Source organism: Rhinolophus hipposideros (genome assembly GCF_964194185.1).
Source record: "Rhinolophus hipposideros genome assembly, chromosome: 7".
Lineage (NCBI taxonomy): Eukaryota > Metazoa > Chordata > Mammalia > Chiroptera > Rhinolophidae > Rhinolophus > Rhinolophus hipposideros.
The window spans coordinates 46,017,639-46,044,063 of NC_138053.1; the positions used below are offsets into that span (position 1 = coordinate 46,017,639).

The 26,425-nt window shown below is 35.6% G+C and overlaps 1 protein-coding gene across 2 annotated transcripts in view; it reads left to right on the top strand.

The window, feature by feature from the left end:
- The window catches only part of EDIL3 (EGF like repeats and discoidin domains 3), a 386,556-nt gene that overhangs the window by 189,827 nt on the left and 170,304 nt on the right, over positions 1-26,425 (top strand). For both annotated transcript variants that reach the window (XM_081053539.1, XM_081053538.1), the window contains one exon: positions 784-912. In XM_081053539.1, the coding sequence (XP_080909665.1) occupies positions 784-912 (129 nt within the window). The remainder of the gene's footprint in view (positions 1-783; positions 913-26,425) is intronic.

A 26,425-nucleotide genomic window follows, 5' to 3' on the forward strand; every position in this document is an offset into this window, starting at 1 on the left:
ACTTCTTACAGATTGGCAAAAATTGTGGTTGTCCAGAAGTATGCCCCACCATAAACTCTTAATGAATAGTCTCTAAAAGTATTGTACCAGGGTATACTCTTCACTTGGCCTATAAGGTTACATTCGTTTGCAAGTTTAGGCTACTTTCACCAGCAAGGTACAAAAGCTCTTCAGTGTTCATGACTCCAGAAATTGCCATTCAGTATTAGTTTATAAACGTGAAGAAGATGTTTTCCAATTTTGAGACCTAGAAATTGGAAAACATCTTCTTCACGTTTATAAACTAATACTGAATGGCAATATATATATATATATTGTATATATGTATATATTGTATACATATATATTGTATATATACAATATATATATACATATATTATATATACATGCACATATATGTGTGTGTGTGTGTGTATACACACACATATATTTTGAGTGCTCAGTATGTGTCAGACACTGTTCTGGGTGTTTTATGGATATGAATTCATTTTATGTGTGTTATTGCCCTTTAATGTAGATTCTATTACTACTGACATTTAACAGAATGTGAGACTGAGGCCCAGAGAAGTTAAATAAATCCTCCAAGACCACAAGTCTAGGAAGTGGTGAAACTAGGATTTAAACACAAGCCATTGGTCCCCAGAGCCCACACACCCAGTACATTTCCTGTACTGCTAATACTCAGAACACTTTTCTCTGTGAAACAGTTAATTGCAAAATGTTGATCCAATGTCTGCTTTAAAGCCTATGCTTTATGTAGCAATATTTTTTTCTATCTTTCAGGACCCTGCATTCCTAATCCATGCCATAATGGAGGAACCTGTGAAATAAGTGAAGCATACCGAGGGGACACATTCATAGGCTATGTTTGTAAATGTCCCCGAGGATTCAATGGGATTCACTGTCAGCACAGTAAGTTATACATGGTCATTGTGTTCTTCTTCTTATTGATTGCACAGTACACACGTAATTCTCATTCTTGTTTGCAGTAGACTAATAGAATCCTTTAATAGCAGAGATCCCTGCCAACTGGCTACTGCCACCTCCCTCCACTGAATGCACCACCTCCCCAGCAAAGGACTCCCAGACTGTGTTCAATCCCCTCATTGCATGGGCACTGCCAGACTTCTTTTGCCCTTTTCAATATGGTCCAGCCATACTTGCAAATGTTCTGTTAAATGGATACCTGTCTCTCTTTCACACTTGTCCGGAAGCTACATCCTTCCAGCTTCCCAGACATAATTCTGTTGATCAGGTTTAGAGCTGATACCTAGAAAAGAAAAGAAAGCTGCCCTCCCCACCCTATCTATAATCCAGTTTCCTCCTCCTTAACCTGTTGGCATTTTTAGCATGGGGGTCTTTGAAAATTCAACAAGTGTGTTATTTGCACGTCTCTCTTTTATCCCCATTTTTATTTATCCTGGGAAGTTAAACAAAATTCTGTCAATGTGTGATGATTTCTTCTTAGAAGTGTGGCTCAACATGAATGCCCAATGAGGGATGTGGGTCCTTAACTGCTGTAGGGGCTCAGCAAGCAGGGCAGCCACTGTGGACGGTGAGCAGTCAGGGAAGGCTCTTACAGTTCCCACTTGTGAGCTGAGCCTTAAGGCTGGAATAAGATATTGATCAAAAGGAGGAGAACAAGGAAATGGCACATGGTGTGTGAAAGATGGGGATAGATGACTGAATACTAGAGTGGTGGTTAAGACCTTGCTGTTAGGAACGAGATAGACAAAGCTGGATATGTCAGCCAGAACCAGATTTCCAACCACGAGTGAAAAATATAGTGTGCTCCCTGGCTCTGAGACTTCAGGGACATTTTATATTTTTCTGAAGAGGTATCATCACCAGGAGTTTGTGGAATTTCTGTAGAAGCCTGTTAGAGTGCAAATGGCTTTTGTGCTCCTTACAACTGGCACCTAAACTGCTTGTAATTGTACCTAAGAGCTCAGATAGCCAACAAAGAACTGACAGGATACGGATTTTTCTTAGGCTGGGTCCAAAGTTGCCAAGACTTTCTCTCTTCACACATGAACATCTCAACACCTTTCTGGAAGCACAGAGATGGGAGCCCAAAATCTTGATTGACTTTCATTTAATTGACATTCATTTAATCCCATGAAGGGAATAGGATTCCCTTCAGAGCAGTGCCTAGAGGCTGACAGTCTGGCCATCCCATTTGAGCTCAATTCAGACCTGCTTGCACACAGCACACCCACAGAGGAAGCCCCCCACCCCCTGAAGTGAGAACAGCATTTTCATAATGGGATATTGTTGAGTGTTCAGAGGCAGGAATTGCACCCGAGGTCATATCATTTTAACTTTCCTTCCCTATACTGCAGGGCTCCAGGAGGGAGAGGGTGAAAGTATACAAAGGCAGGTTCTTACTGTTCAGAATCCTTAGAAGGACAGTGTTTGGAAGGCATGTGTAGACCCTAACATCACTTAAATATTTTATATTCATTAACCCTCCTACCCTAGCCTATTGCTAATATCAGTGTAAAGTTGGGACTGGTCCTTAAACCTGAGGTTGAAAAATCCTAAATCTAAGTTCTAACTAATAATATCTGTACAACTCAAAATTATTTTTACATCTCTGAGCCTTGATTTCTTCTTATTATCAAGAAATGTTTAGTTTCAGTTATCTTTAATAACTGAGAAGTCCCATTGACGACATCAAGTCATTATGTGTTTGTCCTAGATAAGTGAGGTTGCCCTAGTAGGTGGTATTTGGGACATAGCTACCTGCCTCTGACTCCCATTCATTTGTTGGCTATGAATTCTTTCAAGAGAACCACCAAGTTTGGAGAAATAGAAGAAATGATTCGTGTCACATTTTCCATGGTCTTCACTCTCATACCATACTAAAATGAGCTCATTAATCCACACAATTGTGCTGAACTTCAAGGCTTATTTTGAAGCACAAAGAAACCATCCCCTTTACAGTACATGATCCCTCATAAGAAATTGCAATGGGAAACCCTAATCTAAGCACTTCAGTTCGGAACTGGGATTTTGTGGTCGAAACAAACTGATCCCTATTCTCTAAAGTGCAGCAATATTAGAAACAACATAGAGTGGAGAGAGGAGGACTAAATTTGGAATGAGAGACCCAGATTTGAGACCTGACCTTTACAATTATTGGATAAGTGACCTTGAGTCAGTCACTTGAACTTTCTGCAGCTGAAGACATATAAATTGAGGAACTTAACTAGAAATAGATTATCTCTTTTTCCACACAAGCTAGGAGAGTATTATGACTAAATGGGTAGCTTGCTTATTGTACAAAGGTTACCAAGTCATCCTCTTATAGATGAAATTGAAAAGGATTATACATTGGGAAGGCAGAGTTAGAACTGCTGGGAAGCCTGAGATCTTTTCCAGGTAGGAGAAAGCAAAAGCAGCCCTTTTAATCCCTTGCACAAACTGCTAGGCATTGGGTATATTATTAACAGTGGTGATAGTTTTGTTGCCCAGATATGCTCTAGAACCTGGCTACTCAAAGTGTGGTGACATATCAGCACTGTTAGAAATGCAGATTTTCAGGTGCCACCTCAAATCAATTAGATCTGAATCTGTATTTCAAAATAATCCCCAGTCAGTTTTTATGCATAGAGAAGTTTGAGAAATACTGCCCAAGACTTTCATCAGCTAAAACTAATATCTCATAGATTAAGGTAGCAACTTCTACATTCAGTTACATAAAAATACATTACAGGGCAAATATTTGTTATGGCTTTTGCAAATCAAAACTATTGAAAATCAATGGAAATGAGAGATGTATAAATATAATATGAACATTTCATTTGGGAAAAGAATTGAAAAATAATTCTTCAAACATGCATAGCTAGGGGAGAGGCTTATTAATTTAGTTGTGTATAACAGATTGTGAATTAAATATCTCTTGGGATATAGCTAAATAGTTAAAGAATTTTAAGTTTCATGATACAGGAATGACAAATACATAGTTAATAGGCATAGATTAACACTTTTGTGTATATGTTACAAATTAGAAAACATGTCTCCTATGCCAGCATTAATATTACCGACATATTTTTTTTTAAAAAATTAGCTTAAAACTAATTAGTCCAAAACTTGAGTTTTTAGAACAGTTTTCAGCTTACAGAAAAATTGAGCAGAACGTTCCCATATATCTCTCTTCCTAATAGTTTTGCCGATTATTAACACCTTGCATTAGGATGATATATTTGTTATAATTGATAAAACCATATTAATACATTATTATTAAAGTCCATAGTTTATATTAGGGTTCACTATTTATATTGTAGAATTCCTTAGGTTTTGAAAAATGCATAATATCTTCAATCCACCATAGCCTCATCCAGAATAGTTTCTCCGACCTAACAGTCTATACTCTGCCCAGTCCTTCCTTCCTCCCTCCCCTGAACCCCTGACAGTCGCTGGGTTTTTTTGTATTATCTTTATAGTTTTGCCTTTTCCAGAATGTCATATACTTGGAATTCTACAGCATGTAGCGATTATATAGTAAGCTACATGCTGTAATTATATAGTACGTAGACTTTTCAGATTTTCTTTCACTTAGCAATATGCATTTAAGTTTCCTCCATATCTTTCTGTGACCTGATACTTTTTTTTAACTGCTGAGTAATATTTCATTTTATAGATGTACCACAGTTTGTTTATTCTTCACTTTTTGAACAACATTTTAGTTGCTTCCATTTTGGGCAATTATGAGGAAAGCTGCTATAAACATTCATGTGCGGGTTTTTGTGTGGACCTAAGTTTTCAGCTCATTTGAGTAAATGTCTAGGAGTGTGATTGTTGAATCATTTGGTAAAGCTACATTTAGATGGGTTTTTTTAGTACATTTATTTTGTGCGTTTTTTGCCAAACTTCCTTCCACAATGGCTGTGCCATTTTGCATAGTTACCAGCAATGAGTAAGGATTCCTGTTGTTCTATAGCCTCACCAGCATTTATTGTCAGTGTTTTGCATTTCAGCCATTACATATACTTTTTTTGGTAATGGAAATAGCATGAGTTTATAACTTTATAAGACTAATAATGATTACCATTGGTTTTTATATACGGTTACCAAATAGATATGTTCTTAAAATACCATACAATAATGTGAAACATATATGTATCCACATATATACATATATGTGTGTATTTATTTATACATGTGTGTATAATTAAAAGATGTAAATTGTAGGTTGAATTGAACACCAAAATTGTCTAGAGTTTAGACTTTTGAAAAGCATTTTTAAGCAACCAGTTTTCTGCTGGGAACTGCATTTGGGGCTGACTAGAAGTAATCATATTTCATTTGTTGCCTAGTAACAAATCTAATGCCTTAGGGAAGGACCGTTTCTTCATTCCCAGATGCTTTGCCTGTCTTACCAAGGAAGGCATTCCGTGCATTCCTCCCTACCTACACACAGCTCTGCAGATTTCTATTCTTTTAAGAACACATTTTCTTGGTTCCTCATCTTTGAGGAAGGAAAGCTGATCTAGGTCTCCATAAAGCCCTGAAAGAAAAAGAACTGCTTTAAAAAGTGGTCCGTTTTATCAGATTCACACAACATAATATGCTCTGTAGTCTCTTTTCCAACTGAAAAAGTTGATCAGAAAAACACAGAATAAAAAACTTTCCTCTTTGTATATCATACTAACTCTTCTAAACCAATCTGGCCTTAATTTTATACTATGGATTAATGAATTCATACATTTAACAGCTGTTTATTGGGGCCATGAGTTGTTTTACTTTTATAACTTAGATTATTTCACTTTTCTCAGGGTTATCCAATGATATTTGCTGTTTTGACAATCAGTGCTAATTCAATTAATTATGTACTTGGCAATTACATGTTTTCTCTGGTAGGTGGTACTTGTTAAACATACAGAATCCCGTCCCACCTCAGCCCTAATGAATCAACATCTTTTGTTGGTTCCAGGGGTATAATTAAAAGCATCTACGTGATCCTTAGGTGCACCAAGCTTGAGGACTACTGGCTTGAAAATGACCTTTAATGTCCAAATTATACTGCAGGAAGCATGCTGGTAGGGGAAATAATTCTGGGTAGACCTGGGTTTTTGACGCAGCTCCACATTGATCAATTGAAGAAGGGTCAGTTAGCGCTTAATGGTTCTGTGCTTCAGTTTTCTCATCCAATAATTCAGTTCAATTCAACAAACACTGAGGACTTTACACTGTTATGTTCTAAAAATAGCATGTCTATTAAAATTGGAATAAATGATCCTTTGTCCTGCTTCTCTAAATAGGATATTTGTTAGGATCAGATGAGAGGATTCAGAACATACTTTACATATTTTAACAGGTTAGATATGCCTAATGGACTAATATTTTTAAATATAATGTGGAGCCCATTGGGCCTTAATATTTCCCTTCTTTAAAAACATTTTAATTATAACTTTTTAGGGAAAAAATTTGAGTGGTAATATGGGACGTAGCCAAATTTGGAGCTTCGTGCTTTTCTATAAGAATTCCTTCTTGACATAGAGAAAAAAAATGATGATTGCTAGATGGGAGGGCGGTAGGGATAGGGGGAAAGGTGAGGGCATTAGAAAGCACAAATTGGTAGTCACAATGTAATCAGAAGGATATGAAATACAGTATGGGGAATATAATAATAATGTAAAGATAATGTAGGGTACCAGATGGTACTGGACTTATCAGGGGGATCACTTCATATACTGTGTAGATGCCTGACCACTGCGCTATACACCTGAAGCTGAAGTAGAATAATATTGAATGTCAACTGTAATTACACACACACACACACACACACAGAGACACACACATACACACACACATAGCCATAGGATGTAAAGTACAGAATAGGGAATATAGTCAATGGTATTGTAACTGCTATATACAATGTCAGAAGGGTAGTAGATTGCAGATTGATGGGGGTGGGGGGTTTATCATGTTGTGATAGCTGTAACCATCTAACTATTATGTTGCTTTGTACACCTAAAACTAAAAGAGAGAAAAAAGGCCTCTCTTAACATCCTTAATTCAAACAGGCAATTATTATTTTTTAAATTACTCTTTCTAATTGTAGCTCAACAGCCTCTTTCTTGTAGCTTTTTCACTAGAGGATGAATTTGCCCTAATAAAATATTCACTTCAAAACTGTGTGGAAACTTTACCTGCAGTTATCACTGACACCTGCAAACTGCATAACTACTGTAGGCTAAATATAAAGACCTCTAAGAAGACTTCCAAAATAGAGTTGTCTCTAACCCCAAAAGGTTTTCTGACTGTGAATTGAAATTTCAAATTCTCCTGTTTCTGGTCAATGTGAGCCACCTTATCTCTACAAGCCAGAGGTTCTCAAACTTGGTGTATATATGAATCATCTGTAGTACAGACAAATATTCAGATTCTTCTTGTTCATCCATCGAGATTCTGATTTAATAGATTTAATTTTGGACCCAGGTCTGACTATTAACAAGTACTCTGGTGAAACTGACACTAATGATTCTAGAACACTGGTTCTCAGCCTTCGCTGCACATTAGAATCACCTAGGGACCTATGAAAAATACTGATGCCTGGCTCCCACCCCAGAGATTCTAGTTTAATTGGTCTGGGGTATGGTCTAGGCATTAGGAGTTTTAAACACTCCCCAGATGACTCTAATGTGCAGCCAAGGCTGAGAATCAGTGTTCTAGAACCATACTGTGAGGAATTACTATGCCCTAAAGAAACGAAGCAGAGAAATACTCAAAGAGAAACCAAGCTTAGAATACACAAATGTAATCCCACACTAAATGTATAATCATGCAACCTTATTGAATTGTGTCATTCAACCATTGCTTAATATAATGGAAATCATCTTACAGCAAGAACCCTTAGCTGATTGAACAAATCAGGCCAGAGGAAGATATCAGCTTACTGTTCTTAGAAAGTGTTATCCCTTAATCTGTCTTCAATAGCCAGAGTTCTAAAGCATTGTTATTTTCCCGTTTTCATCCTTTGCAGGAGCCTCATAAAGAGCTCTGTACTGGCAGATGTACGTAATAGATATTTATGCAGAGACACTATTCAAATACAGTCAGTTTGCGTGTTTTTGTTTTCTTTTTCTATAAAATACTCAGATACTCACAAACTCAAAATATTTGAAAATTGCTTCTTTAAATAATAGTTAGACTTTCTTTCATTCCTGTTGCTTATTAAAAGAAATCTGATTGTCAGGAAAAACAAACTTTGAACAGAACTATGTTAAACAAATTTTGCCAGAAGGTTAAACTCATGAAGGTGGTCTATTTATACTAATAGGCTTGACCTTCTAAAACTGATTCACTCAGGATTTTATAAAGTATATCTCCAGGAATAGAGATAGCATCACAAATGCAGTTCAAAAAATAAATTTGTTGCATGTAATCCATATTCCCCAGGCCTCCCAGCTTGTAGTGAGATTAACATTAATTTCTTGTTGCTGTTTTCTACCATTTTCCATACCATTGGCCCATGTAGGACCTCATTTTCCCCTGAAATCCCCCCCCCCCGTCGAATCAGGAAATTATTTATTCCCACATTAGTCAAACATTTTTAGAGAGCTTACTAGTTCTTCAGATTGCTTCCTGTGTTTAGGACCAAGTATGAGCTCCCTGGCATCTGTGCTGGTCCCACCTTGAAAATACAGCTAAGGGACAGGCTACTCTGTCCTCTGCTGGTGGGCACCCAGGCAGCTGAGACTGCACGTGGCCTGAGGGAACATCAGTGAAAGTGGAACCATTTTAATAGCATCAGGTTCTACTGTGCTATTTAGGGTTGGACAGCCATGTGGCTTTTCCCAGAGACTCACACATCCCTTTACGAACACAACTGTTCAGCCTTCCTGCTTCCTACACTCACTGCTCTTTCACTCAGGGCTCAAACTGACACCTCAGGCAAGTTGGAGGACAGGCACCATGGCCACATCTCTCTTCTTCTCTTCTCTACCATCTTTCCCAGGGAGGCTTTTCACCTCATTCAGTTATAAAATCAATAGCATCTGTGCTCATGGGAATAGAATTCATCTCTGTAAGACTCTGAAGCATACTCATCCAGCTGGTGTGTGTTAACTCGCAACTTTGTGCCAAGCCCTGTTCTAGACACTAGAATACAGCACTGAACCCAAATAACCAAGTCCCTTGTATCATAGGACTTCCATTCGAATGGGGAAAAGAGATGTAACGACTATGACACACATGTTTACCACAGAGCCCAGCAATTGCACTCTTGGGCATTGATCCCAGAGAAACGAAAACTCACATTCACATAAAAAAAATCTGTGTGTGATGTTCACAGAAGCTTTACTGGTAATAACCAAAAGCTAGAATTGACCCAGGTGTCCTTTAGTAGGTGAATGGTTAAACAAATAATGGTACATTCATACCAGGGAATACTCACTGCTCAGCAAGGAAAAGGGACTGTTGATACATATAACAACTTAGATAAATATCCAGAAAATTAAACTGTATAAAAAAAAAAAGCCAATCTGAACAGGATACATACTAGATGATTCCAAATATATAAAATTTTGGAAATGACAGATTTTTAAAAACGGAGGACAAATTAGTGGTTTCCAAGTATTAGGGAGTGTATATGGTTATAAAAGACAACAACATGAGGTATCCTTTTGGTGTTGGAACTATTCAGGATACTGACTGGGGTAATAGATACACAAACTGACATATGTGAAAAAATTGTATAGAATTACTAACATTCGCACAAATGAGTATACATAAAAGTGGAGAAATCTGAATAAGATTGAAGTGTAGTAATATCAGTAGTTTAGGTGTGCTTTTGTATCACAGTTTTGCAAAATGGTAACTAGGTAAAGTGCACATGGGATCTCCTTGTATTACTGGTTTTCTTTTTCTTTCTTTTTTTTTTTTTTTTTTACAAATGCATGTGGATCTACAATTATTGTACTAGAAAATTAAATTTAAAAAGATAGCATCGTAATGTATACTATCCAGTACTGATAAATATTATAAGGAAAGGGACTATGGAGCAGAGTTATTTGAGTGAAACTTTAGAGCATGGCCAAAGAAGTTTTCTCAAAGTGACACTTAAGCAGAGATGTGAATGGAGTCAGGAAGCCAGCCAAGTTAACCAGATGGAACAGCAAGCTGGGAGTCCTAAACAGAGTATGTTTGGAGCATGGTGAAGAATGAGGACGGGGGCTGAAAGGAGACCTGCGCAGAAGTCTAGGAGCAGATCATGTAGGGCCATATAAGCCATAGAGAGGACTTTTTATTTTCTTGTAATTTTGGAAAGGCACCTTTGGAAGGTGGAGGGTACGTGAACTAACTTCTCTTTGGAGAATGACTCTGGCTACCGGTGAAGAATAAGCTCCGTGAGGGTCAAGAGTGGAATACCTGAGACCAACTGAGAGACATTAGTGGCTTAGATTGAGGTAGTCATGGGGACTTGGGAGGAGCTGAACAACGTTCAGATCTGGAAAATCGTTTGAAGTGGATTACACTGGGGTCGTAAATATTTATTTTTTTGCTAATAAATTTCAGTAGTGTTATTATATATATATATATATATATATATATATATATATATATATATATTTACTTCTTGTCACAGTCTTGGGCAGTATAATATATTGTTATAATTTCCAGTATACTTTCTTATTAACTTTTGTTTTTAGTTTTTAACAGCCTCATTAGGATAAAATCTAGAATTTTAAAGATAAAAAGTATATAATGTGTACATATATGTATATGTGTATATATATGTATATATATAAGTAAAGATATATATATATATACACATACATATAAAATCTATACCTTAAATATATGTGATGTTATTTAAGATACTGAATTTCAAATTCTGATATTTTTAAATAAACCATGATTAGTTGCATTTAGATATATTGGTGTCACTTTATCTTTCTTTTTTTCAATTAAATTTATTGGGGTGACAATTGTCAGTAAATTTACATAGATTTCAAGTGTACAATTCTGTATTACATCATCCATAAATCCCATCTGGGTGTTCACCACCCAGAGTCAGTTCTCCTTCCATCACCATATATTTGATCCCCCTTACCCTCATCACCGACCCCGCACCCCCTTACCCTCTGGTAATCACTAAACTATTGTCTGTGTCTATGAGTTTTTCTTTCTCATTTGTTTGTCTTGTTCTTTTGTTGTTTTTGGTTTATATACCACATATCAGTGAAATCATAGGGTTCTCTGCTTTTTCTGTCTGACTTATTTCACTTAGCATTATACTTTCACATTAGCTGAATCTTAATAGTAAAATACAGTATATTTTAAAGAAAACATTACAATAGAAGTGATATGTAAATAAAACTAACATAATTACGTCCTAAAATACAATAATGATTTTGAAAAAGAGAACATCATTTACATTTTAATAGGATATCTGGAAATCACAATTGCACTGAGTAGATATTTACATCAGCTTTAGAATGTATATTGATTGATTTTGCTCTCAGAATTCCTAATTGATTTTGCAATCTTGCCATAGTCTATAAGTTTAGAGACATTTAAGGCAATATCCTGTGGAAATAAATTATCCTTAGATATTCGGGAGGTTTTAATAATTTTATAAGATATATCGTAAACTAGAAAATTTCTAAATGAGAATTCTTCCCCCCAACCGTATGAAAAAGACTCTTTTAGTGGTTCAGTAAAGGAATTGCTTCTGTTTCTAAATAAAATGAGCATAATTTATTTGAAAAATGAAGGCACGAAGTGGGTTGAGAACTGAAATATAGAAGACAGTCATACTTCAATTCCTTTTATGCTATTAACAAGTCATATCAAGTTGAACTAATGATTATGCCAAGCCTTCATTTTCTTTTGTGTAAAATAGAAATAATTGGGCACTTTGCCTAAAGATCCAGGTTGATCATCTCCAGGTAATTTAACATATGTGGTGTTATATACAATTAGAAGTTCTGTATGTACAGAAATTCTATCCTTATTATTTTTATGATTTATTTTCAAAATACTTTTTCTTTAATCATGGTAGAAGAAATTGGTACTAAAATAAAAACTCATGTTATCTGAGCTAATTTTGTAGCAAAGAGGATGAGAATCTAAATGTCTTAAAAAGCAAAGCTTTGTAATTAGGAGTGTACACCTTCTCGATAGCTAGTGAGAAGGAGGGAGATAAGAAGGAAAGTGGGAGGGACGGGGGCGGGTGTAGAGAAGAGAGGAGAGAGAGAGAGAAGAGAGTATATGCTATTATTCTCGCTGTCTGCTTTCCAATAAAACTCCTTAGAAGACTTATCAACACTCATGTCTCCTGTATATGCTTTTTGATAACTTAAAGACTGTGTCTGGATGCTGATCACCTCTTACACCTCCACTTCTTCCCTAAGGCACCATTACCCACTATGACGTCCTCTGAATGACTGTGCTGTCTCTACACTTGTCCTGTACAGCCGCCAGAGTGATGCTCTTAAAACACAACTCATATTAGATCATTTCTGTGGACCAAACCCTCCACAGTTTTTCAGTTCACCTGGGGTAGAATCCAAAGTCCTGTAGTGACTGAAAGAGCGTGATGCTTTCTGTTCTCAGCCATTTCTGACCTGATCCCGAACCACACTCTGTAGGGCCGATTCCACTGTGGTCACACTGTTCTCTTTGCTCTCTTCAAAACGCCAAGCCTGCTTCCAGTGTGGGGCGTTGGCATTTGTGCTCATTACGTGGCTTCTCTCCTTAGATAACCACAGGCTCGTTCACTCTGTTTTGTTAGATCTTTGCACAAGTGATAATTCTTTAGTGTCTCTCTCCAATGACCTTGAATGAAATGCATTCTGTAAAACCTTTCTCCACCATTTCTCTATTCTCCATCCCTTTTACTCTCCTTTATTTTGTTTAGCACTCCTCACTACCTGACACATATTTATTGTTTGTTGTTTTTCTCTCCTCTAGAAAGTAACCCTCATAAGAGCAAGAACTTAATTTGTTTAGTTGTTGCTCTGTTCTCTATGGCTAAAAAGCTCATAGTAGGTGCTCAATAAGTATTTGTTAAATAAATAAGTGAATAACTGAATGATTAGCCTGTTAACCCATCAACCTACAATGTATCATCTACTAATACCCTTTTCTTCGATGACATTGGCTCTGTAGATGACACAAACAAACAAAAATACCTCTAAGAAATGACATATGCCTTCAATAGTTTATGGAATTGATGTGGAGAACAATAGTGCTTCTTATAGCAAGAGTACTATAGCCAAATAAGTTTGAGAACATTATACATTTTGTCCTCCTTTTGGACAACATCAATTCTCATTAGTTATTGAAGGCTCTGGGGAGTCCTGCAGTTTATAAAGAAAGATAGATAAATAATTGTTAGATAATTTTTGAAACTTGGTTAATACTGTTTAACTCAATTACCTGGAAGTGATGGGAGTGGGAGTGACATCAAAAGCTCAAATGAGGAGTTTAATCTTGAGGCAAAGGCGAGAGGACAGAAGAAAACCAAGTGAGGTGAAGAAATGGGGAGGTGAGGGAGTTATTGTCTAATGAATGGTAAATATGTAGGAGGCAAGAGTGGGGTGAGGTTGAAGGTTAATTCAGGGGTCCTTTTCATCTACACATATGCACATGTTAAAGCAAATACACATAAGGAGGGACATCCACTCATACATACCTGTTCACAAGCACTGATTCAGCACTTACAGTTCTCCCAGAAACAGTGGTTATATTTTTGTCACCCTGCCTGTGGTGACTTCTTTGTCTGAGAGATGAAGGAGTGATGAGCAATGCTTTCCATCAAGATTATCTAGAGAACCATTTGCCACTTTTACTTCTAGACTCTGTGACATTATTTGTGGTTTATTTGTGGTCAGCACAGTTTTCTTTTTTTTGTTGTTCGTGTATTTAGATTTTATTGGATATGGGTTTTTTAAGATTCATTGTATATATTTTAAAGTGATATAAAATATTTATTTGAAAATATTAATATTACGATATACCAGAAATTGTTTTTTTGTGACTACTTAAACTTACAATAAGAAATGGTGGATGTCAGCTTAAAAACATGTGAAATGATACTGAGTTTTTTCAAAATTGTTTTAGAATATACAAGCAAAAACAAAAAAGTCTCAAGGCCACCACTCTGGAGCAGTGGTTTTCAGCTCTGATGTATGTAAGAATCCCCTGGGAAACTTGTAAAAGATCCAGATTCCCAGGCTCATCCCCCAGGGAGCCATACTCTGTACATCTGGAGAATGTGTGGTTAAAACCAGCCCAGTTTTCTTGAAAGTTGCTTTTCTTCGTATGCCTTCTGACCAGCTCTGTCCACTGTCCGCTGTCTTTTCCCAGTTGTGTATGCCTTAGTGCTGCAGCTCTTCAGAGTGAACTGAGGTCCTTTGTGAGCTACATTCAGGCAGCCTCGGCAGTGAATGCTTCAAAAGTGATATTGTAAAGCAGGAGCAGCAGCACTTAGAGACGAATGCAGCACAGGAGTTGCCCTCGTGGGAGAACTGGGTCCTGAGAAGCTTAAATAATAAGCACAGTAGAAAGTGGTTCTGTCACAAATCAGATGGCTCTGAATATGTGCCTTTCCCAGAAGTGTACCAGTTGTGTAGTCACTTTCTTTATAGAGCTCTATCTATTCATCATCTGATAGAAGAGAAGTACAAGAGACTAATAAAATTGCATCTGCCTTGCCTTGTGCATATTAGATTATAAAATCCCTGAGGGCAAAGTCTAGCTGTATGTGCCCTTTGCAAAGCTTAGAACACTGTACGTGGTCTTTGCACACGTATAGTTAAGGGCACCAGCTCCATGAGCTGAGCCTCATCTCTTGCCCAGCCCTGGCCCTGCCTTAACTTCCTGACTTTATTTCCATATTTCCCTTTCTACACCAAATGCGTTGCCCAAGTTAGCCACTTGCCATCCCTCCTTTCTGTTCCTTGATTGTCCATCATGCTGCCATTGCCAATGGGCTTTCCACCCCGTATCGCTGATCTTTAATGCTAGGCCCACATTCTCCAGAGGCAAAAGCTCCTCTCCTTCCTGGAGCAAGAGAGTGCCCCAGCTTTCTACCTTGCATGCTACTTATTTCTTCTTTCTTCCTACATTGCCTGAAATATGTGTGTGTGTGTGTATATATATATATATATACACATACATACATATACATATATATATATATATATATATATATATACACTCATGTATGTATTTCTCATTATCCCATACAATTTCTACCTGAGTCATCCTTGATTCTTGATCAAAGCCTAAAACGGTGCCTTGCATGTAGTAGATAGTAAAATATATTTGATAAATGAATGAATAAGTGAACAATTGATAAGAGCTCTGTAAATCCTTGCTTGTGTTTGAACACCAAAATACAAATCTAGAGAAAACCTGAGGAGAGAAGCCGTGGAGATAACTGCAATTGTCTTGTCTCGTACACCAGATCTATTGAGGTTATTTGCCCTTACTTAGCAGAGTTAGGTGTCTGTTGTATATACCAATGTATTCCTGATATCTAGCAACGTGGCTGGCACATAGTAGGTTCACAATGAATATCTGTTGAATGAATGAATGTGAGGGTATTTCTTCTCACTGTATTATGTATACATTTTATATAAATTCAGGAAAGCGCATTCCTCCTTTTTTTTTTTGAAGTACAAAGATTCCCCAGTGGTATCAGGTACTGAGAACTGCAAAAGCTTGTCTGACATAGACAAACTTAATGTTCAAATCCAGTAACTATTCTATCCTAGGTTCCTATTTCTCCCACCGTACTATGTCGTTTTGCATATCTATTTTCAACTATCTTAATATGTAGGGATTTTTCTGCAAGCTGTTCCAACAGCTTTGAGGAATAAGCAGGATATATATTAAAACAAATAATTTTTTCAAATTCTTCCCAATTGGCTCTGCATATGTAATGAGAACAGCAAAACACAGTACGGTGGAACAGTAAGGATAAATCCCATATGGCCTGCTCCAGAGGTAAAAGTCAGCATTTTCCGAGGCAGGGTAATTACTGCAGATTTCTATGGAACTATGTACAAATGATTCACCACATTGGAATAGAGAAAGCAATGGAGTCCACTTAGAAATTGATAAGGTATGATTTGGGTCACTATACAGCTAGAATTTTCTAGAATCATTTTCTGTGTCTTCATTTAGGACGAAATTCATTGTATATCTATAAGTCTACACAAGTGTTGTTTTGCTAAAACTCGCCATGTGCATTTTTCTCCAAAAGATGAAAATGTCCATGTTCATATATTACTACCAATGTTACCCTGAATTATATACTAGCTGAATTGACTCAGGATGGATGATTGTTATCACTAGATACATTGTAACCAGTATATCTTTTAAGCCTACTTAGGTAAGTTCCTATACTATCAATTACGTTTTTTTTAAATTTATTGGGGTGACAATTGTTAGTGAAATTACATAATTTCAGGTGTACAATTCTGTATTACATCATCTATAAATCCCATTGTGTGTTCACCACCCAGAGTCAGTTCTCCTTCCATCATCATATAATTGATCCCCCTTACCCTCATCTCCCACCCTCCACCCCACTTACCCTCTGGTAACCACTAAACTATTGTCTGTGTCTATGAGTTTTGTTTCTCATTTGTTTGTCTTGTTCTTTTGTTGTTTTTAATTTATAAATTCATCTAAGACATTTAGTATATTTTTGCATTGATGATCTTATGTATCAAAAACTAAACAAAACTAAAGTTGCCTTTTTTCCTTGGGGATAGTTTAACTCGTAATGGGCTCTATTTTTAATTGATATTTTAAACTCAGAAGAAAAATAACTTACATCAATTTTTCTGAGTGTAGTCCAGTAAGAGTGTAAAGATATTTTTATCTGATAACATAGTCTTTTTCTTTCCCCTACAGAGCAATTGAATTGAAGAAAAATATTTATTGCAGCTATCTTTCTGAGGTAGTTTATGGCCAGCCATTCTCAAATGGTTCAGAGAATATATTTAAAATGAACCTCCTGGTTATGTTCTGTTTTTCAGGGACTTTGGACGTGATTTGATTTTGTCGTTTGAAAGTAGAGTCACTCTTTGAGGTTCAAAATTTTTGCTCTGCTTTTATTTTTGAACTGTTATCAAGTACAAAACTCAAGAGCCCTGCTGGATTTTAAAAGCAGACTATCTTTTCCACCCCCCCAAATATTTCCTTTAAAAACATATGATTGGTATTAAGTTTCTCAGTACTGATAAAGAAAAAAGAGACTGTTGAGAGATCAGAAATAAATAAAACACTTAAATTTTTCCTTCTATTATTTGCATTGGTTTGTTATGTTCAGTTACACACAAACGGGTGATTTAATACCTGCTTGGGAAGGTCCAAAGACAAGAGGCTGTGACTGAAACTGTCCCCACCTGATACAGAGCAAGGGCAAGGTATTATTTGAGGAATGGTCTGTGCTTCTAGAATATGCAGAAAAAGAATGGGTATGGATTTCCTAAGAGTCAGATGTGACCCGAAGCCAAGCAGCTGTGTTATCTTAGGAGGGATGGAGCCTAAGAGGGAAGCCCAGAGAAGTTCCTTGCCCCACGAGACCGGTGGTCACAGGGAACCAGGAGACAGAGCATAGTCATCCATCAGAGATAGCCCCTAGAGGAAAGGAATTCCCAGTGATGTGGTGTGCTCAAAAACTGACAAGATTGCCCCGGGGGAGAATGAGCCGGCAATTGCACATCTGAAAACTTGAATCTCATCTACTCTACTGAGAAGTCAAAATAGAATTAGAGAGTGAAGGATGGCCTGGAATGAGAGAACTGTTGTGACCCTAACTTCCTTCCCAGCTCTTTCCTTGGGCAATGCCAAGAGGGTCCCCTGCCTTGTGTCTCTCACATTGGAGACTTTTCTCTGGTCTTCCTCTGGCTTCAACCTTCTCCAAAGGTCAAGATTTTGATGGGTACAAGGGAGTATGTCCACCTGGAGACAGATTTCCCCCCTCTCCCCAGACTATGTTCAACATGCTCGAACCCCCAGCATACTTTGTCCAAATGGCACCTAGCTTACTTTCAGGACATATGGAGGCCTCTTCTCCATATCTGCCCTGCTATGGATAGACTGTTGTCACTAGTGTGCATACCTGTCAGCTCAGTGACAAGCCATGGAATAGCTATTTGCCGAGTGGGGACTGCAGAGCCTGGGTGTTCAGGCTGGGGTATCCACTGAGAATGGTGGGTTGAAAGCCCTTTCTCCCTAGGTCCTCACTTTGTTTTCTAGAGCTCTGAGTTATCTGGGAGTTCTCAATTCAAACTGGTCTTCCACACTGTTAGAAACATAAGAGTGTGTGTATACATGTGTGTACACACACACACACACATACACACATATACCTTAATTTATGGTCATCTAACGTACTTAGTGCATATACTCATATGTGGGCACATGTGTATTAACTTTGTTTATAACCTTTAAATATTTTGCCCAGATCCTGCAAATGTTAGGAGAGGTCTTGCTCCTTCCCACTGCAATTTTCCCAGCCTTAGGTAGGCATAATCTGGGGAAGAAATTTTCAAGTCGTGTATAATAATGGATTTTTATATGCTATAAGAATGGATTTATTTTAGTGTGTAAAATATAAGTGGCTGTTTATTAACTGAAAATAAGCTAAGGATATTTTTATTACCTAAAAGTAACCAGAAAAACAATGGAAGTAAATTCAATATTCTATTCAGTGATAGGTAGAAACAAATATCTAGGATTAGGTAAAGAATGTTTTCTGTTTTGTTTAAATCTTATATGCTGGGAAACTCTTTGGTTAATGAAGAACCCAGTATTTATTTTTTAGTAGGGATGAATCGTTCTCTTACAATCACCCTGTGATCTTAGCACCTGTCTAAAATATAGAAGCTTGACTAATATATAAGATCAGTCATACCAAACCCAGTTTTTTAACGGACAGTTGACCTGAAGCTAGCCTAAGGAATGTTTTTTTGTTGTTGTTTTCCCCCCTTTCCTTAAGTTGGGAATACTTTATTAGATTTGAAAGGATTAAAATAAGGAAAATCTAATTCTAACTAATCTAAACCATTAGCTATTCTCTAGGATTCTAGAGCATGTCTTTATGCTCAAAAATGAATAAGACGTGTTGAATCCCCAGATTCATTTTTCTAGACACTTCCAGTGTTGCTGTTTCTATATTGAGGTGCATATACCCTAAAAAAGTGCAAAAGACTGTTCTCTGATAGGTGAAAAGAAAATCAGACAGCTTTTATGCTTACTTGTTAACATTTCCATGTATTAATTGTATTGCGATTTGCCACACGGATTGACAGGCACCGTACAGGCTTTGTCTTTCAGGAGAGCCATGCAGAGGCCCTGAGTGAAGAATAGGAGTCGTACAAAGCAGCACAGTTTCAGCACACAGTGGGTGCTTATGTTACCTACTTTTTTTGGTCATTACATATATTTTTTTCATTTTCTTTTTTTTTAATTATTCAATTACAGTTGACACACAATATTATTTTCAAGTGTACAACATAATGATTAGACATTTATATAACTTATTCAGGAATCACCCCATTAACTCTAGTACCACTTGACACTATACATAGTTATTACAGTATTATTGACAAAATTCTCTATGATGCACTTTGCATTCCCATGACTATTTTATAACTGACAATCTGTACATCTTAATCCTTTTCCCTTTTTAAGCCATGCCCCCAACCCCCATCCCATCTGGCGACTATCAAAATGTGTTCTGTATCTATGGGTTTATTTCTATTTTATTTGTTCATTTATTATTATTTTTTTAATTTCACATGTCATATGTAAAATCATACAGTATTTGCCTTTGTCTGTCTGACTTATTTCACTTAGCATAATAACCTCTAGGTCCATCCATGTTATTGCAAATGGCAAGAATTCAATCTTTTTTATGCCCCATAATATTCCATTGTATATATGTAGCAAATCTTTATCCATTCATCTAGTATTGGGCACTCAGGTTGCTTTCAATCTTGGCTATTGTAAACAATATTGCAGTGAACATAGGGGTACATATGTCTTTCCAAATTAGTGTTTTGGATATCTTCAGATGAATACTCAGAAGTGGAATTGCTGAATTGCATGGTAGTTCTAGTTTTTTGTTTGTTTGTTTGTTTTTTGTTTTTTTTTTGAGGAACCCTCTGTACTGGTTTCCATAGTACCTGCACCAATTTACAAATCCACCAACAGTGCAAGAGGATTCCCTTTTCTCCACATCCTTGTCAACTCTTGGTTGTTGATTTATTGATGATAGCCATTCTGACAAGTGCAAGGCAATATCTCATTATGGTTTTAATTTGCATTTCCCTGATGTTGAGCGTCTTTTCATATGTTTATTGGTCAGCTCTAGGTCCTCTTTGGAGAAATGTCTATTCAGATCATCTGACCATTTTTTAATTGGATTTTTTGTTGTTGTTATTGTTTTTTGTTGTTGTTAAGTTTTATGAGTTCCTTATATATTTTGGATATTAACCCCTTAATGGATGTGTCATTAGTGAATAACTTCTCCCATTCAGTAGGTTGTCTTTTTGTTTTGTTGATGGTTCTCTTTGCTGTACAAAACTCTTTAGTTTGATGCAATCCCATTTGTTTATTTTTTTCTTTTGTTACTCTTGCCTGAGGAGACATATCAAAAAGAAAATATCACTAAGATTGATGTCAAAATGGTTTTTTTTTGTTTTGTTTTGTTGTGTTTTTTTTGTTTTGTTTTGTTTTGTTTTTGTTTTTTTATGTCAAAATGTTTACTCCCTGTGTTTTCTTTTAGGAGTTTTATGGTTTGGAATCTCATATTTAAGTCTTCTTTAAAAAAATTATTAGAATTATTGATGTGACATTGTTTAGCAAAATGGCTTCTTTTGCTGTGCAGAAGCTTTTTAGGATTTTTTTTTTTCTTTTACTTCTCTTGATTTTGGAGTCAATTTGTAAAATCCTGTCTGAACCCAGGATCCATAAGTTTAGTACTTACACTTTCTTCTATGCAATTTATTGTTTCAGGTCTTATGTTTAGGTCTTTGATCCATTTTGAATTAATTCTGGTGTATAATAACAGATAGCAGTCTATTTTCATTCTTTTGCATGTGACTTTCCAATTTTCCCAGCACCATTTATTGAAGGTTTTCTTCTTTCCATTGTATGTTTTTGGTACCTTAGTTGAAAATTATCTGCCCATATATATGTGGATTTATTTCTGGGTTTTCCATTCTATGTGTCTATTTTTCAGCCCATACCATACTGTGTTGATTATGTTGCTTTGTAGTATAAACTGAACTCAGGGAGTGTGATATCTCTGGCCTTGTTCTTTTTTCTCAGGATTGCTTTGGCTATTTGGGGTCTTTTGAGTTTCCATAAAAATCTGATGATTTTTTTATTCTATATCTTTTAAAAGTGCCATTAGGATTTTGATGGTGATTGCTTTAAATCTATATATTTTGGGGGGGGGGGGTAATATGGCCATTTTAACTATGTTGATTCTTCCAATCCATGAACACAAAATATCTTTCTATTTCTGTCTCCTTAAATTTCTTTAAATAATGTCTCACAGTTTTCGTTAAACATATACAAATTAATCAATGTGATGCATTATATAAACAAAATAAAGGCTGAAATTGTATAATCATACCAATAGATGCAGAAAAAGCGTTTGACAGATACATTATTTTATGATTAAAACGCTTAATAAAATGGGTACAGAAGGAAAGTACCTTAACATAATAAAGGCTAAGTATGACAAACCCTCAGCTAATAACATACTTAATGGTGAAAAGCTGAAAACTTTTCCTCTATGATCAGGAGTAAGACAGGGCTGTCCCCTTATCACCACTGTTACTCAACACAGTATTGGAAGTCCTAGCCAGAGCAATTAGGCAAGAGAAAGAAATAAAAGGCATCCAAATTGGGAATGAAGAAGTCAAATTGTCACTTTTGCAGATGATATGATTCTTTATATAGAAAACCCTAAAGACTCCACCAAAAAACTATTAGAAACAATAAACAAATACTGTAAAGTAGCAGGATACAAAAATCAATGTACAAAAATCCATTGCATTCCTATATACTAAAAATGAAATTTCAGAAAAAGAAATGGAAAGAAAAAAGAATAAAGTACCTAAGAATAAACAAATAATGTGAAGGACATATACACTGAAAACTATTAGACATTACTTAAGTCTTTAATCCATTTTGAGTTTATCCCTTTATATGGTATAAGAAAGTGATCCAGTTTAATTCTTTTACATGTGTCTGTCTGGTTTTCCCAACACCATTTATTGAAGAGACTGTCTTTACCTCATTGTATATTCTTGCCTCTTTTGTCATAGATTAATTTATCATATTAGGCATGGGTTCATTTCTGGGTTTCTCTCTTCTGTTCCATTGATCTGTGTATCTGTTTTTCATGCCAGTACTGTGCTGTTTTGATTACTATAGCCTTGTAGTATGGTTTTATATCAAGTAGCATACCTCCAACTTTGGTCTTCTTTCTCAAGATTGGTTTGGCTTTTCATGTACTTTTGTGGTTCTGTGTAAATTTTAAGGATATTTATTCTAGTTCTGTGAAAAATGCCATTGGTATTTTAACAGGGAGTCCACTGAATCTATGGATTGCTTTGGGTAGTATGTACATTTTAACAATGTTTATTCTTCCTATTCATGAGTATTTGTTTGCATCTCTTCAATTTCTTTCTTAAATGTCTTATAGTTTTTCAAGTATAGGTCTTTTCCCTCCTTGGTTAAATGTATTCTAGGTATTATATTTTTCTGATGCAATTGTAAGTGGGATTGTTTTCTTAATTTCTGTCATAGTTCATTATTGGTATATTAAAATGCAACCGATTTCTGAATATTAATTTTGTATTAATATTCTACTACTTTACTAGATTTACTTATCAGTCCTAATAATATTGTGGTAGAGCCTGTAGGGTTATCTATATATAGTATCATGTAAGTAGGAATGCCAGTATTAAGACGAATAAAAATGGTGAAAGTGCATATCCATGTCTTGTTCCTGATCTTAAGGAGAACAGTTTTAGCTTTTTACTATTGATTATGATGTTACCTGTGAGTTTTTCATATATGGCCTTTAGTATGTTGACATATTTTCCCTCTATTCCCACTTTGCTGAGAGGGTTTATTTTTCTTTTTTTCTCTTTTTTTTTTGCTGTTGTTTGTTTGTTTGTTTATCATAAATGGATGCTGGATTTTGTCAAAGTATCATGTATTTATGATTAATTTCGTCTGCACCAAATTCACAATTGACTTAAAAATAAATCTGCAAAGAAATGTGAGATTAGAGAAATTACCAATAATGTAATGAGAAGAAAATGGCAGTTAACATTTCTTCTCCTAGGATAAGCTAAGCACAAAGCATGATGAAGTAAAACAGTGTCAAACTAATCACATCTCACAGGACATTGGCTTCCCAAATGGAAATTATCAACATGATGTACAATATATTTATGCATCCACCAATATTATTAAATCCCCCACAGTGAATACCGTGTTTCAAGATATTAATGGTATTACAAAACAATCACAATTAGCAAGATGCTTTAAAAATATTTATTGCAACTTTTTTCTCGTTTTTTAAAAAATGTATATACATTTTTTCTTTCCAATGTATAAAATATATGTTTTATAATGTACATAATATATTCATTTGGAAATACTTGTATTAAATTTAAAAACACTAAGTATACACATTGGAAGTGCATACCACATTTAAAATGTTACTCATAGAGATATATGATGAAGAGTTTTGGAGACTATGGTTAGAAAGGATTAGAGAACATTGAAATGTTTTGAAAGAAAAAATATGCTTACAACATATGGCTCATGTAAGCTTGAATTTGTGAGAGCAACCAACAAATGAATGTCTTATTATATTTGTATTACCTTTTTTTCTCTGCTTCTAGCTAACCCAAAAGGCACCTTTTTTTAACCTACAAATTTGTAATCTACTTATGATTATTGAAACAATATAAAAACTCAATAAGAGAAATTTATGCAGCCTCAAGAGAAGTATTTGTGACAGTATCTTTGCCTTGGCTTTCATACAGTGATTTAAGATGAACTAACTCACAAATGCCCTCCTCATTTATAATGAATAGTTAGTTGCCTGTCAACATTTTTTTGTTAATGGAAGTTTCTACCCATTAATTTGTGCTGCAGAATGGCAGAACGTGGATCTCTGGAGATGCCTGTGGCTAAAATGTTTCCACTTGGTTGTGCATGTATAGTCAATGAAAATATCATTAAAATATTATAAAAATGCACATTGTTTCTTTTTATTTTCCTGTTTGTTCCTTTGTTGTAGGCTGCTCAGGGGATAATTTGACGTTTTGTAATAAATGAGTTTGGGAGACATAAACATGACTATAGATATTTGGGAGAGTAGAGTATGATTATTAGATCAATACCCTATATACTGAGTATGAAATTGAAATGCAAAAGCATGGAATAATGTAATTAAATCCCTTGACCTGAAGGTTTCAAACATTAAGATAAACACTCTGTTACAGAAAATGGATAATTTATCACAAATATTTTTTTACTTCCCCCAAAGTAATAGTTTTTCTACACATCTTAGGATGAAAGGTTTTAGGATATAAAACCAAAAATTTTTATATTTATGTGTCCTTCTATTTTTAACTATCAATTTTACCATGCAATTGAGGGATAAATAGCAAATGCATGCAAAACTTACTTTATAATAAGGTAATAATACTATGCACTACATAACTATGGAATGTAAATGTGTCTTGTATATGCTGGAAGCACTTTAAAATTATGTTTCAGTAATCAATGTATTTTTTTGTTGATGTTCAGAATGTTCTTTTATCTTCCAAGTACTCTATTTTGTAGCATAATATACGACATGTCTCTGAGACACAGCTGACATGTTTAGATATGTATCAATGCAGTTGAATTTTTGTGTGTTTTGCTAGTGGGAATCGGATAAGTTATTTCCCCAATATTCACTTTAATTTCCTTCAGTGCAGGTAATACTCTTCCAAATATCAGAGTACTGTTCACTTCAAGAGTTAAGAAGTAACTTGGTAAAACCCTTAAGGTGACCTATTTTTATGAATTGCTAGATGAAAGTAGAGAAATGAAAATGGCAAATGTTACTTAACTCTGTCCAATATAATTGATAGATTTATAAACCAGTCAGATTTCAATTTATTTTTACTTTTACTTACTAGGACATCTGGTTTTACAAATGTTTCATTATTTTCTTTAATCTTTTGTTATACGTAATGAAGCTTGTTGTGCCTAATGGCTTTGTCTGTATACTATTTTAATACTTTAATTATATGCAGCATGCTGCTTCATTATAGCAACACTTCTTTGTTCAGCGATAAATTCTACCTATCTTGGTCTAGAAAATTCCTGGAACATTCACTTTTATTTGTCACTAAAGTATGCGATATTCTAAGACTGAAGTATTTTTTTTATTTCAATTACCTCTTCTGCATATTTATGCATTTAGTGACTTATGCATTTAGCTTTCTATATGCTATTATTTTTAACTTATAACACATCTCTATAAGAAGAAATTTCAATAGTAAAGCAAATTTGCCAACAAGAATTCAGAATTAAAAATATTCATCACCTCTATATTATTCTTTCCATTGGCTTCATTACAGAGATCACACAGATTGGCAGCTCTGTCACTGTCAGAAACACTGAATTATGCAATGTGGGCAGAATGGGAAAGGCCCAAGAAACTGATTTGGGAAAAACACTGTATCAGACTTGGTAATTTTTTTAAAATTAAATTTATTGGGGTGACAATTGTTAGTAAATTTACATAGATTTGAGGTGTACAATTCTGTATTACATCATCTATAAATCCCATTGTGTGTTCACCACCCAGAGTCAGTTCTCCTTCCATCACCATATATTTGATCCCCCTTACCCTCATCACCCACCCCCCACCCCCTTACCCTCTGGTAACCACTAAGTTATTGTCTGTGTCTATGAGTTTTTGTTTCTCATTTGTTTGTCTTGTTCTTTTGTTGTTTTTGGTTTATATACCACATGTCAGTGAAATCATAGGGTTCTCTGCTTTTTCTGTCTGACTTATTTCACTTAGTATTATACTCTCAAGATCCATCCATGTTGTCACAAATGCTCCTATATCATCTTTCCTTAACGCCGAATAGTATTCCATTGTGTATATATACCACTTCTTTATCCATTCATCTATCAAAGGACATTTTGGTTGTTTCCATGTCTTGGCCACTGTAAACAAAGCTGCAATGAACATTGGAGTACACGTGTCTCTATAGAGAAATGCTTTCAGATTTTTTGGGTAGATACCCAGGAGAGCGATTGCTGGGTCATATGGTAATTCTATTCGTAATTTCTTGAGGAACTTCCACACTGCCTTCCATAACGGCTGCACCAGTCTGCATTCCCACCAACA